Source organism: Orycteropus afer, unplaced genomic scaffold (assembly GCF_000298275.1).
Source record: "Orycteropus afer afer isolate SDZICR_OR568_19922 unplaced genomic scaffold, OryAfe1.0 scaffold00027, whole genome shotgun sequence".
Classification (NCBI taxonomy): Eukaryota; Metazoa; Chordata; class Mammalia; order Tubulidentata; family Orycteropodidae; genus Orycteropus; species Orycteropus afer.
The window spans coordinates 18,258,572-18,272,921 of NW_006921614.1; the positions used below are offsets into that span (position 1 = coordinate 18,258,572).

The 14,350-nt window shown below is 37.1% G+C and overlaps 1 protein-coding gene across 1 annotated transcript in view; it reads left to right on the forward strand.

The window, feature by feature from the left end:
• The window catches only part of EXOC2 (exocyst complex component 2), a 396,050-nt gene extending 381,941 nt beyond the window's left edge, over positions 1 to 14,109 (forward strand). Inside the window, exons 25-27 of the mRNA XM_007935377.1 lie at positions 7,019 to 7,080; positions 11,657 to 11,716; positions 14,016 to 14,109. Of these exons, the coding sequence (XP_007933568.1) occupies positions 7,019 to 7,080; positions 11,657 to 11,716; positions 14,016 to 14,109 (216 nt within the window). The remainder of the gene's footprint in view (positions 1 to 7,018; positions 7,081 to 11,656; positions 11,717 to 14,015) is intronic.
• The last annotated feature ends 241 nt before the right edge of the window (positions 14,110 to 14,350 follow it).

The window sequence follows — 14,350 nt, forward strand, 5'->3', positions numbered from 1 at the left end:
CGACTCGACGGTACTTAACAACAACAACAACATTGACTTGGTGACTTAATCAAATTTATTGAGATTTTTTTTTTGTGTGACCTAACTTATCTTGGATATCCCTAACCATGATACATGTGCACTAAAGAAGAATGTGCATTCTTCTGTATTTGGTGAAATGTCTGTAAGGTATAGTTACTTTATAGTGTTCTTCAAGTCCTCCATTTCTTTATTGATCTTTTCTCTAGATGTGCTATGCATTATTGAAAGTGGTGTATTGAAGTCTCCAACTTTTATTGTAGACCTGCCTATTTTGTCCTCCAATTCTGTCAATGTTTGCTTCATATTTGTGAGGCTCTTGTTTTTCAGGTCATATGTATTTATAATTGTTATGTCTTTATGATTACCTGACCTTTTTTATTATGTAGTGTCTTCCTTGTTTCTTGTAATAAATTTTCTATTTAAACTCTATGTTAATATAGCCACTTCAGCTATCTTTTGATTATTATTTATATGGAATAATTTTTTTCCTTCCTTTCACTTTTGAGCTATTTGTGTCTTTGGAACTAAAGTGATGTCTGGTATAGGCAGCATATTTTTTAATTCATGCTGTCAATCTTTATCTTTGGATTGGGAAGTTTATTTACATTTAAAGTAATTACTGGCAGGAAAGGACTTACTTCTAACATTTTCCTATTTGTTTTCTGTACATCATACACCTTTTTTGTCCCTCATTTCCTCCATTACTGCCTTTGTTGTATGTTAATTGATATTTTGGTAATAAATCATTTGGATTCCCTTCATCTTTCCTTTTGTTTTTATTTTTTAGATATTGTCTTTATGATTACCAAGGGAATTACATTTAACATCCTAATTATATAACAACCTAGTTTAAATGGATACCAAATTAACTTTGGTAGCATCAAGAAACCTCTATTTCTATAGTACTCTCTCTCCCCACCTATGTTATTGTCACAAATTATATCTTTTTACATTATATGCCCACTAACATTATTTTAGGAGCTCTGGTGTCATAGTGCCTAAAGCATTTGACTGCTAACCAGAAGGCTGGCGGTCCAAACCCACCAGCTATTCCTCAAAAGGAAGATTGGGCATCTACTTCCATAGTGAAACCCAAGTTGGATCTGACTCAATAGCAGTGAGTTTAGTTTGGTTTTAACATTATTTTACAAGTATTTAAATGCATTTATCTTTTAAATTATGTAACAAGTATAGACCAAAAGTACCATAATATTGGCCTGTGTATTTACCCATGAAATTACCTTTACTGGAAATCTTTATCTATTAATAAGGCTGCAAGTTACTGTTTACTGTTCTTTCCTTTCAATCTGAAGAACTCCTTTTATCATTTCTTGTAGTAAAGGTCTTATGGTAACAGATTTCCTAAGCTTTTGTTTATCAGGGAATATCTTAATTTCACTGTGACTTTTGCAGTATAGTTTTGTAGACAGAGAATTCATCATTAACAGTCCCTTTCTTTCAGCATTTCATTTAAATATGTCTTCCACCTATTTTCTGGCCTCCATAGTTTATAAGGCAAAATCTTTGCTTAATCTTATTGAGAGTCTATTGTATGTGATGATTCCCTTCTCTCTTCCTGCTTTCAAGATTCTTGCTTTACCTTTAGATGTCAAGAATTTGATTATAATGTAACTTGGTGTGGATCTCTTTGGCTGTAAACATTTGTTGACCTTGGATATGTAGAGTCATCTCTTAAATCAAATTTGAATTTTGGGCCATTATTTCTTCAAATATTTTTTTTTCTGCTCCTTTCTTTCTCTTTTCCTTATGAGATTTCGATAATGCATGTTAGTCCCTATGATGGTGTCCCACAATTTTTTTTTTTTTTTTGACTCTTCACTTTTCTTCAGTCTTTTTCTTTTTGTTCCTCAGACTTGATCATTTTAATGTCTTACCTTCTGCTTCATTGATTCTTTTCTTCCCCCAGTTCAAATCTGCTATCGAACTCTGCTGGTGAATTTTTCTTTTCAGTTACACCCATTCCTCATTATCAACATGGAAAGATTGCAAAGACAAGGTCATTATGAGAAAATTGGTGTTATGCAAAAGTGGAGGATGACTGCATCATTACATAGCTGCCAAATTACATCAATACATAACTGCTTATCCAACTGCAAAAAGGCCAGGGAGGCCACATGTTCGGACCTCCTCTAATCCCACAAGAGAAAGACAGATCCACCATCAATAACCCAAGGCCTATTCCTATAAGGCCAGACATGCTGCCTCCCTCCAGCTCTTTCACCAACTGTTCCTCCCAAAGCACCCACCCCCTCTCTCCTAGGTTCGACAATTCACTGCAGTGGCCACACAGAACTCACAGATTACGGGGTTTATTAGGGAAGCACCAGGCTACGATTCAAGTTCAGGAAGAATGCTCAGTCTCTCTCCCAGCCCACCATCTCTCAGCCAAGTCTCTCACAGTCTCTCCCCCAGCAGTGCATGTCCCTCGGTGTCTTACTCAGCAATGCGTGTCTCTTGCGTCTCTTTCCCAGCAGCACGTGTCTCTTTCAGGAGCATGTGTCTCTTTCAGTAGCACATCTTCCTCAACCAGCAGTCAGAGAGAGTTCTGCCTCTAGGAGGCCTCCTTTTGAGCTTGGCAGAGTGGCCAAACCAACCAATCATAACAATAGAATTCTAAGCACCTGAGAGTGAGCCTCCCATTACATTGCATTGTGCCACGCCCAACAGAAATAACCCAGGTAGATAACATTTACAATCGGGAGCTCCCCAGTTGCTCATTCCACCACTGAGTTTACAATGAAAAGCCATACTAAGTAATTTACTACACTGCACCACTGAACATCATGGCCCAGCCAAGTGGACACATATACATGTCATTAATGCACAAAATAGTCGGAAGTAGATCTTTTTATTATTATCATAATATTATCAGATAACAAGGTAGTTGGTAAATGAGGAATGTCGTTGTTGTTGTTATGTGCCGTCGAGTCGCCCCTGACTCATAGCGACCCCTCCTTGGGTTTCCGAGGCAGTATCACTACGGAAGTAGGATTGCCCAACCTTCCTTCCGAGGAGTGGCTGGTGGGTTTGAACCGCCAGCCTTCTGGTTAGCAGTCAAGTGCTTTAGCCACTATGCTACCAGAGCTCCAAATGAGGAATAGGTGTACTTTTTTTCTTAATAGTATTTTATTGTGTTTTGGTGGATCATTTACACGACAAGTTAGGTTCCAGTTTTCTATGCATTATTGTTTAGTTGTACTTTTCAGCTCTATTTTTTATGTTTGGTTCCTTTTTATAATCTGATCCCATTATTAATATTCTTCTTTTGTTTGTGTATCATTTTCCTGATTTTCTGTAGTTTTTTGGCCAGTACTTCCCTTAGTTCTTTGAGTATGTTTGATGCTTTTACTTCAAAGTCTTTGTTTAGTAAGTTTTGTTTTCTTTTTCTTTTTTTTGACTTCCACTTGGAGGCTTCTGTTATTTTATTTTGTTTTTTGAATGACCTGTTCTTTTTGGTTTCTTTGAATGTAAGTGATTTTTTGTTGAGAATGAGTCATGTGACTATTATAATTTCTCCTTTCCCCAGGATTGGCTAGTTATTCATTGATTTGTTTGCTTATTTGTTAGTTTATATTTTTGCAGTTACAGTCTACTTGCTTAGTGAATTCCCCTTAATAATTTTGCAAAGACTACTTCTCTGGTCATGTGTGAACATTGAAGTCTACTTTTTACCTTGTGTTCAGCTAGTGTTATTTTCACAGTTATTTACTTCAAGGGGGTAAACACTTCTTGTAGTCCTTGAAAATTGTGTGTGCCAGACCCTCCTTCAGCACTGAACCACATGTACACTGAGCACATGTACATTTCAAGTTCAGCATGAAGTAAAAGTACACCTTAGTTTCAGTCTGAGGTGAAAGTATAGGTTGTTCTCAGGTATTTTCTAAGCATGCCTCTTGTCCTGAGCATACATGTGGCTTTCTCAGTTTTCCAAATACATGTTGTTGTTAGGTGCCATTGTGTCAGCTCTAATTCATACTGATGCTGCATATGACAGAACGAAATACTGCCCAGTCCTGTACCACCCTCATAATCCTTGCTGTACTTGAGTACATCATTGCAGCCAAATACATAGTACTTTTGAAAGCCCTAATTTCCCAAAGAAACTGTCTCCCTACCTTCTCCTTTTAGTTTTTAGGTATTTATGGTATGCCTTCATTGCATTCTTATTTGGCCCCAGGACGTTACATCTTTTGGGCATTGTACACCACCTTTCTGCCCTGAGTTAGTTCTGAGACAGGTGAAACCAAGGTGAACATCTTGCTTTAGTCTGTCATGCCACCTCCACCCCAGACAGGTTAGAACAGAGAGAAACACATAATAATTTGTGAATAAGATTTCTGTTCTACCTCTGGAGTCAGACTAGACTCCCTCTTTGGGAATGCTGTGGTGACATAGTGCCTAAGGCATTTGACTGCTAACCAGAAGGCTGGTGGTTCAAACCCACCAGCCACTCCTCGGAAGGAAGACTGGGCAATCTACTTGTGTAGAGATACTGCCTCAAAAACCCCAGGAGGGCTGCTATGAGTTGGAACCAACTCGACAGCAGTAAAGTTTGTTTTGTTTTGTTTTGTTTTCACACCTTTAAGACAACATTAAGCCAGGGAAGGGTGAGGTCCAGCATATAAAAAAAGCAAAGTTTTCTACAGTTTGACATTGCCTTTTTCTTGATTCAACATTCACTCAGTTGCTTTGACTGACTTTCATAGTTCTGACAAAGTTGTTTCTGTCAGTTTCTGCTGGGGTTTTGTGTGTGTGTGTATGTGTTTGTGTGTGTGTGTGTGTTTTGTCAGGGACATGAGTGTATAGCTCCTTACACTGCCATGTTAGTGTGGAAGTCTGTCCTATTGTCTTTCTTTTTGATTATAGCCGTTGTAGTGGTTGAAGTAGTATCTTATTTTGGTTTTGATTTACATTTCCCTCATAATTAATGAGGAGTACTTGGTGCAAATGGTTAAGCACTAGTTTCTAGCAAACAAAGTTTGGTGCTTTGAATACATACAGCAGTGACTTGGAAGACAGGCCTGGTGATCTGCTGCTTCCTATAGGTCACAGACTTGAAAAACCTACTCTGCACACATGGGGTCACCATGAGTTGAAATCTACTCAGCAGCAACAAACAACAACAACAATGACTAATAATGTGCAATACATTATCATGTGTTTATTAGATAATTGTATATCTTCCTTGATATACTATCTATTCAGTTCCTTTGTTCATTTTTAAATTGAATTATTTATCTTTTTATTAAGTTATAAGAGGTCTTTATATATTTTGGATACAAGTCACTTATCAGATACATCATTTGCAAAATTTATCTCACATTCTGTAGGTTGTCTTTTCATTTTCTTCGTGGTAACTTCTGCATCATAGCAAGTTTTAATTTTGATGACATCCAAATTATTTTTTCTTTTATTATTTGTGGTTTGGTGTCTTTTTTAAGAAAACTTTGTTCAGCCCATGATCACAAAGATTTACTCTTTTTTTTTTTTTTTTTCTGAGAGAAAGTTTCATCTCTTACATTTAGGTCTGTGACCCATTTTGAGTTATTTTTTGTGTTAAGCAGGGGATAGAACTTTATTCTTTCATGTGTGGATATCCAGTGCTTCCAACACCATTGTTGAAAGGCTGTTCTTTTCCCATTTAGTTATTTTGGCACTATTTTAGTTATCTAGTGCTGTTGGCACAGTGCCTAAGGCATTTGACTGCTAACCAGAAAGTTGGCAGTTCAAACCCACCAGCCACTCTCTGGAAGGAGGATGGGGCAATCTACTTCTGTAAAGATTTACCACCTTGGGAATCTAATGGGAGTCACTAGAAGTCAGAATTGATTTCATGGCAGTGGGTTTGGGTTGTTTATTGTTTTTTGTTTTTTCACTATCACAGAAATACAACAAGTCAATGACTTGAGCAAACAGAAATTTATTTTTTCACAGTTTAGGAGGCTAGAAATACAAATTCAGAGTGCCAGCTCTAGGACCAGGGTCTCTCTCTTCCAGCTCTGGAGGAATGTCCTTGTCTCTTTGAGCTCCTGCTCCTGAGCAATCTTCATGTGACTTGGTATCTATTCCCACATCTCTGCTTCTTTCACTTGCTTGGTTAAACTCTTTTATATGCCAAAAGAAATTGACTTAAGACATACCGTACACTAATCCTGTATCATTAGTATAAAGAGAACTCATTCCCAAATGAGATTATAACCACAGACATAGAGGTTAGGATTTATAACACACATTTTTGAGGAACACAATTCAATCTGTAACAGGCACCCTTGACCACAGATTTGAGGATTTAATTTTGTTCCATTGATTTGGTCTATCCATATGCCAGTACTGTACTATCTTCATTGCATAGTATGAGTCGACCTTCTTTGTTGTTCTTTTTCAAGATTGTTTTGACTATCCTGAGTCCCTTTCATTTCTGCGTACATTTTAGGATTGACTTTTTACTCTACAAAAAAGCCAGCTATTAAATTGATAGCTGTGGTGTTGTATCTGTAGAACTTTAGGTTTGCTTTTGAGATTAGAGTCTGTGTCCCTGTACAGTTGTAAGTGTAAGGAAATAAGCCAACCAGAGGATTGGCTGTGGGAGAGGGAATTAACACAGGGCAGTGTTTAAGAGGCCCCTTCCTTTCACTACCAGACTAGAAAAAAATTACTTGTTGAATAATAAATGCAGACTACTGGAAAATCATTCCACATTTGTACCTTTCATAAGAAGACATCTAGCTCCCTTAACTTCACACAGTTACACACTTGACTGCATATTAATTTTAAGTAAAAGAATATTTCGCCATTACCTATTTCTTTAGGCTGCTTTAGAGAGCCTATGCATAATTAATTGTCACCATGGTGGTGACTCAATGCCGATTAAAGTCCTGCACTTGTTGGGCTCTGCCAAGGCTAAACCACACTCTTGTTTTTATTTGATAATGAAAGCATTTTCCAATTGTCACTTTTGTCCTTTTCTATTCTTTAGGCAAGACTTGAAATCTGTGCCTTAAGGGATACTGTGGCCATTTACCTGACACCTGAAAGCAAGTAAGATGCTAAGTGGTCTTGTTGTATTGTATAACATTATTTGTAAAAATAATTAATCAGAATAAATTTTCATGATTATCTGATATGTGATAAAGTTTATAATGATTAATCAGTTTTTTAACATAAACTCACAATTAGCCAAGAACTTTCAAGACTGCTTCTTTCTAGCACAATAAAAAGGAAAGAAGTTTAATATGCCATATTTTTCATTCACAACTGATAAATCTTAGTCTCATAAATGATGTAGCAAACATGTACTTCCTTAAAAAAAAGGATAAAAGCAGAATTGAGTCCATAGCAGAGTCTGATTGGACAGATTAAGTGTTGTAAATATCAGCATAAGAGGAAGCCTTGTGGTTTGTCTACAAAATTTTGTAGTGGAAACTTGTTAATTTTTGGCTCCTTTGAATGAAAGTCAGGATTTCCTATCATAAAAATATCAGTAGGTGAACTAAAACAGCACTATTTACTATACATTGGCAATATTACCTAGGAAATACTGGGTTATGTTTTTACTGTGCCTGAGAAACCAAGGAGTATACACATAAAATCTTTAAGGACTCTTAGTGCAATATACATATTCATTCACTTCCAGCATTTGATGACCCGGTTCATGCCATCATTCTGTCATTACAGTGGAAACGAATTCTTATGCTTTTCCTAACCAATGAAGTTAGCTTCTCTTTCTTGTTCACCATGGGTAACCAGAAGTGATTTTCTAGATGTCTACCATGTTAGTTATTTAACCCCATCTTTTCCCAACCATCACATTTCTCCATAATGTACATAAGATAGATAACATAAGGTCCATATTTGATGTGTATGTATACTTTGTGTAAGTGCCTTATTTTTTTTCCACCACTAAGTTAACCTTTCTGAACTTAAGTTCCTTATCTGTAAAAGGAAGGTAATTATACCTTCTAGGCAAAGCTAGATAAATCTTGGTCTTACAGATAAATTCTGTGAGGAATTAAATGAGAAATGTGTAAAGTCACTTTCTTAATATCAGTTCACTACAAATGAGTGGTGACATCCTCTTCATCATTGTCATTCTTACCATTGATGATGAAATAAATTATTGATGGAAAAATAACGGACAATAGCATCACATTTCTTTTGCTTAATTAAGAAGAAGTATGCATGAAACAAAAAAGATGGTGGAGATATGTCCCTGTTTCCACTTAATCTTAACCTTTTCAGCTTGTTTTGGCTATAGTATTTGTTGAAATATGAATAACAGAGAAACACTGTCTGATACATTACTGGGCAACTTTATGAATACATTGGAAACATTGTCCAACACAGTGCAGGAAGATGAGCCCCTTGGGTTGGAAGGCACTCAAAACAGGACTGAGAAAGAACTACTTCATCAGAGTAGAACCAACCTTAATGATATGGATGATGTGCATCTTTTCGGAATTCCATGTGCTGAGGTGGCACGACTCAAATTGAGGAGAAACAACTGCAAACATCCATTAATAATCAGAACATGGAATGTACGAAGTATGAATCTAGGAAAATTGGAAGTTGTCAAAAATGAAATGAAACACATACAGATTGATATCCTAGGCATTAGTAAGCTGAAATGAACGGGTTTGGGGCATTTTGAATCAGACAACCATATGATCTACTATGCCGGGAATGACAAATCGAAGAGGAATGGCGTGGCATTCATCATCACAAAGGATGTTTCAAGACCTTTCCTGAAGTACAGTGATGTCAGTGATAGGATAATATCCATACATCTACAAGGAAGAGCCATTAATACTACTATTATTCAAATTTATGCACCAACCACCAAAGAAAAAGATGAGGAATTGAACATTTTTATCAATTTCTGCAGTCTGAAATTGACCAAGCAAGCAATCAAGATGTGTGGCTTATCACTGGTGATTAGAATGCAGAAGTTGGAAACAAGAATCGCCAGTAGTTAGAAAATTTGGCATTGGTGACAGAAATAATGCTGGAGATTGCGTGACAGAATTTTACAAGATCAATGACTTATTCATTGCAAATACCTTTTTTCAACAACACAAAGGGTGGCTATGCAAGTGGACTTCACCAGATGGAGTACACAGGAATCAGATTGACTACATCTGTGGCAAGAGGTAATGGAAAAGCTCAATATCTTCAGCCAAAACCAGGCCAAGAGCTGATTGTGGAACAGACCATCAACTTCCCATATGCAGGTTCAACTTGAAGTTGAAGACAATTAAAACAAGTCCAGGAGAGCCAAAAATACAACCTTGAATATATCCCTCTGAATTTAGAGACCATCTAAAGAATAGATTTGATGCATTGAACACCAGTTAACAAAAACCAGAAGAATTGTGGGATAACATCAAGAGCATCACCCATGAAGAAAGCAAGAGGTCGTTAAAAATATGAGAAAGAAAGAAAAGACCAAAATGGATGTCAGAAGAGACTCTGAAACTTGCCCTTGAGCAGAGAGTAGCTAAAGCAAATGGAAGAAATGACAAGATAAAAAGCTGAACAGAAGATTTAAAAGAGGAGCTTGAGAAGACAAAGCCAATTACTATAATGAAATGTGCAAAGACCTGGAGTTAGAAAACCAAAAGAGAAGAACCCACTTGGCATTTCTCAAGCTGAAAGAACTGAGGAAAAAAATTAAGCCTTGAGTTGCAATATTGAGAGATTCTATGGGCAAAATATTGAATGATGCAGGAAGCATCAAAAGAAGATGGAAGGAATACACAGAGTCACTGTACCAAAAAAGCTGGTCTATCTTCATCCATTTCAGGAGGTGGCATATGTTCAACAACCAATGGTATTGAAGGAAGAAGTCAAAGCTGCACTGAAAGAATTAGCGAATAACAAGGCTCAAGGAATTGACAGAATACCCACTGAAATGTTTCAGCAAACAGATGCCCCACTGGAGGCACTCACTTGGGATTTGGATCACCTTGAGATTTGGAAGACAGCTACCTGGCCAACTCACTGGAAGAGATCCATATTTGTACCCATTCCAGAAAAAGGTGATCCCACAGAATGTGGAAATTATCAAACAATATCATTAATATCACATGCAAGTAAAATCTTACTGAAGATAACGCAAAAATGGTTGCAGCAGTATATTGACAGAGAAATTCCAGTAATATAAACTGGATTCAGAAGAGGACGTGGAATGAGGGATATCATTACTATTGTCAGATGGATCTTGGCTCAAAGCAAAGAATACCAGAAAGATGTTTATTTGTGTTTTATTGATTATGCAAAAGCACTTGATTGTGTGGATCATAACAAATTGTGGATAACATTGAGAAGAATAGGAATTCCAGAACACATAATTGTACTCATGAGGAACCTGTACATAGACCAGGGGGCTGTTGTTCAAACAAAAAAAGGGAACACTGCATGGTTTACAGTCAAGAAGGGAGTGTGTCTGGGTTGTATCCTTTCACCACACTTACTCATTCTATGCTGAGTAAATAATCCAAGAAGTTGGATTACATGAAGAAGAATGTGGTGTGAGGATGACTTGAAGTACTTACTGATGAATATTGAAGAATACAATCTGCACTATGGATTACATCTCAATATAAAGAAAACAAAAATCCTCACAACTGGTCCATCACGATAAATGGAGAAAAGATTGAAATTGTCAAAGACTTCACATTGTTTGGTTCTACAACTGACACCAATGGAAGCAGCAGTCAGGACATCACACGAGGTATAGCACTGGGCGAATCAACTGCAAAGGACCTCTTTCAAGTGCTGAAGAGCAAAGGTGTCTCCTTGAGGACTAAGGTGTGCCTGACACAAGCCGTGGTATTTTCAATCACCTCATATGCATGTGAGAGCTGGACAATGAATAAGGTAGACCAAAGAAGAATGCATGCTTTTGAGCTGTAGTATTGGTGAAGAATGCTGAAAGTACCATGGACTGCTAAAAGAACTAACAGATCTGTCCTGGAGGAGGTGCAGCCAGAATGCTCCTTGGAGGTGAGAGTGGCAAGACTTCATCTCACCTACTTTGGTCATGTTGTCAGAAGGGACCATTCTCTGGAGAAGATCATCATGCTTGGTAAGGTGGAGGGTCAACGAAAGGGAGAAAGGCCCTCAACAAGATGCAGTAACATGGTGGCAGTGGTGATGGGCTCGAGTATAGCAAGTACAGCAAGAATCATGGAGCTGGCTCAAGACCAGGCAGTGTTTTGTTCTGCTGTGCATAGGGTTACTTTGAGTCAGAGACAACTCAACAGCACCTAACAACATTTGTTGAAAAGAAAGACTTTTTTCTTAATTAACTATCACAGTAAGCTCTCATCTATCATGAGTAGTACCCTTTCTCTAATCAATTTCTCCTTAGCTTTTCAAGTTATGTTTCGTTTCCTACTCTATTTTTTCTGACTCTGTTACAAAGCTTCCATCTGGTAACTGCCCTTACTTTTACTTTTCTGTTGTTTCCACTTTTACTTTTTCTTATATTTCCACTTGATTCACTGGCTCATTTTGGTTTTTATATGTAAGATATGCTAAAGAATTGTCTAATAATCCTCTAAATTTCCTTAGAAGTATGAAATGCTTCAGCCTTCATGTTAATGTTTATGTCCAGGTCTAGTTTTAAACAAGCTTTGGAAGTCCTGCCTCAACTCTCAAGTGGAGCAGATAAAAAGTAAGTTCTGTGTTTTCTTCTCAGAATCCATTGTTGTTGTTGTTATTATGTGCCACTGATTCAGACCTGACTCATAGCGACTCCTCCTTTGGTTTCCGAGGTGGTATCACTACAAAAGTAGATTGCCCAACCTTCCTTCTGAGGAGTGGCTAGTGGGTTTGAACCACCAGCCTTCTGGTTAGCAGGCAAGTGCCTTAGGCACTATGCTACCAGAGGTCCTCAGAATCCATTAGGTAACTTTTATTATCCAAAAGTACCCTTTTTAGAATTTTTTAATGATTTGGATTTAAACACAAGCATTACTTAATAGCCCTTAATAGTTTGTGTGTGTTCTGTTAACTTTACTTTGCCTGGGAGAGTGTCAGGTGACAACATAAGGTAAAACCTTTCTTCTGGGTTTATTATGATTAAGTACTAAGCTCCTTTCTTGTTTTAAGTAATAGTGAAAAAGTCATAAGAAAGCTTATTTTCACTCACACAGTAAATTATATCATTTGTTTGTTTTTAAGAAGAGAATATCTAGATTTGTATAAAAGAAAACATCTTAGTAAAATCCAGGATCTGTGCTTTGTTTTTTTCCTCATGGAGTAGCTAACAATGTAAAATGATAGTTTGTGCTCTAGAAAATATAAAGTATTTAAAAATAATAAGATTTGTATATATAGCATAGTAAAATTGTATGTATTTCATTAGTACTGCATTAATGATGCAACCTGAGTTTAACCTTGGCCACTCACTGCTGCATGTCATGGAAATTCTGACCTGAGGAAGTCTAGACCAGCAGATGTCATGAGTACCAACCTGCCCTCCCCAAAACACAGAGGCATTGTAGACCTTTGTCCAATCAACATCATCAGCTGAGCCCACCCACCTTTCATCTGGTGGATCAGTCAACACACAAGTACTATGGTGTCCTTGCTATATGACAACTACTGTGCTGGGTTCTGTGAAGGATTCAAGACATATCAGACATGATCCTAGTCCTCAAACAGTGAGTGGTCTTGTTAGAGAAATGATAAACACACTTCTAAAGAAGATAATTAATGGAGTTAGACAGTTTCAAGTTTGTGCTGGAATAGGGACATAGCAAAGGTGAATGTTGTAGACACTCAGAAGGAAGAGAGATCACAATCGGCCAGGTTGTGATGATGACTAGGAAATAGCACATAGGAATGAGGCTTGGACAAAGTGTTGAATAGTAGGTAGCAGATAGTTTTATTTGCATGTACCTAGTGTAGTCCTTGTCTTTGTTCCTAATGAGCAGATGAATGGATATATAAACAAGGCCCATACCTACAACCCTTTCTTCCATTTACTTGCTTTGTTCTCTTTTCACTAAATTCAATCTCTCTGACTTGCTTCCAAACCTTGTTCATGTCTTTAAAATAAAGATGATAAAAGATTAAAATAATCACTATTATTTTACAGTGTTCTAATACTGAGCATTGTTAGATTATGACATAATCTTTTGAATGTAATAAATAATATGTATGGCCCATAATTTTTTTTTTGAGGTGCTGTGCCTGACACATAGAAGGTCCCGAAAAAATGACTGCCAAAACAGCACCAGACTTTTATCTTCAGATGAGGCATGTTAATGTAGTTGGAGCCCAGTTCTTGGTGCTTCATCTGCCCCATGTGGACTCTTCTTGCCTTCTACTCTAGCATATGACTATATCATATCAATTGGGGAACACTTGAGCTATCAAGTAGTAGAATGATCTGCACAGTGGAGTTAGAACTAACCCTGATTCTTTGGGTCCCTAATATGCTAATTTAATTCACCACTCTCTAATATTTGTTAAAGACAAAAATATAAAATTAAAGCAAGAGAAAATAGATCAGTGGTTACTCGGTGCTGGAAGCTAGGGCTTGAGGGAAATGTTGACTACAAAGGGCAGCACAATGGAATTTTGGGGGGTGTTGTAACTGTTCCATTTCTTGATTTTCATTCCACTACTATAGTTGTTTGTCAACATTCATAGACTTGTACACCAAAAAGAGTGAATTTTAGTATATATAACTTTTTGAAATGGCAATTAAAAAGCAAAAATATGCTCGAACATTAGAAAGTTTGTTTTAAGGAGGAACCTAATTAATCTGCAGTTAAGAGACATGAGGGAGATTGATTGACTTCTGTTGCTAAGCTAAGATTTGATAAATAGTAAACATTTCAGCTACCTTGTGAAAACATCAAGGCAAAGTCAGGACTGAGTAATTGGTTCCACTGAATGTTTTCTTATGTTCGTAGGCAGCCTTCATTCTGTCAGGCTGTAAAGTAATCTCTCCTCCTTTGCAGGTTACTGGAAGAACTTCTGAACAAGTTCAAGAGTAGTATGCACTTGCAGCTCACCTGTTTCCAAGCTACTTCTTCAACCATGATGAAAACATAATTACCTGCAAAATGAGAGCAGTCTAAAAGATAATAATAATAAAACTTAACATCCCTAAATTCCCTGAGGATATTGTGTATAAAACACTGGGATTGTAGTTTTTCTTTTTTTCCCAATTGGTAACTTAGAAAAATGTGGTATGTGTTTTCTTGTAACCAAAATGATGTTTGTTGAAATGGCCAAGCAGTACTGGCTTTGTAATCTCTATTGGATTGGGCCCTGTATGACTATTTGAACCACG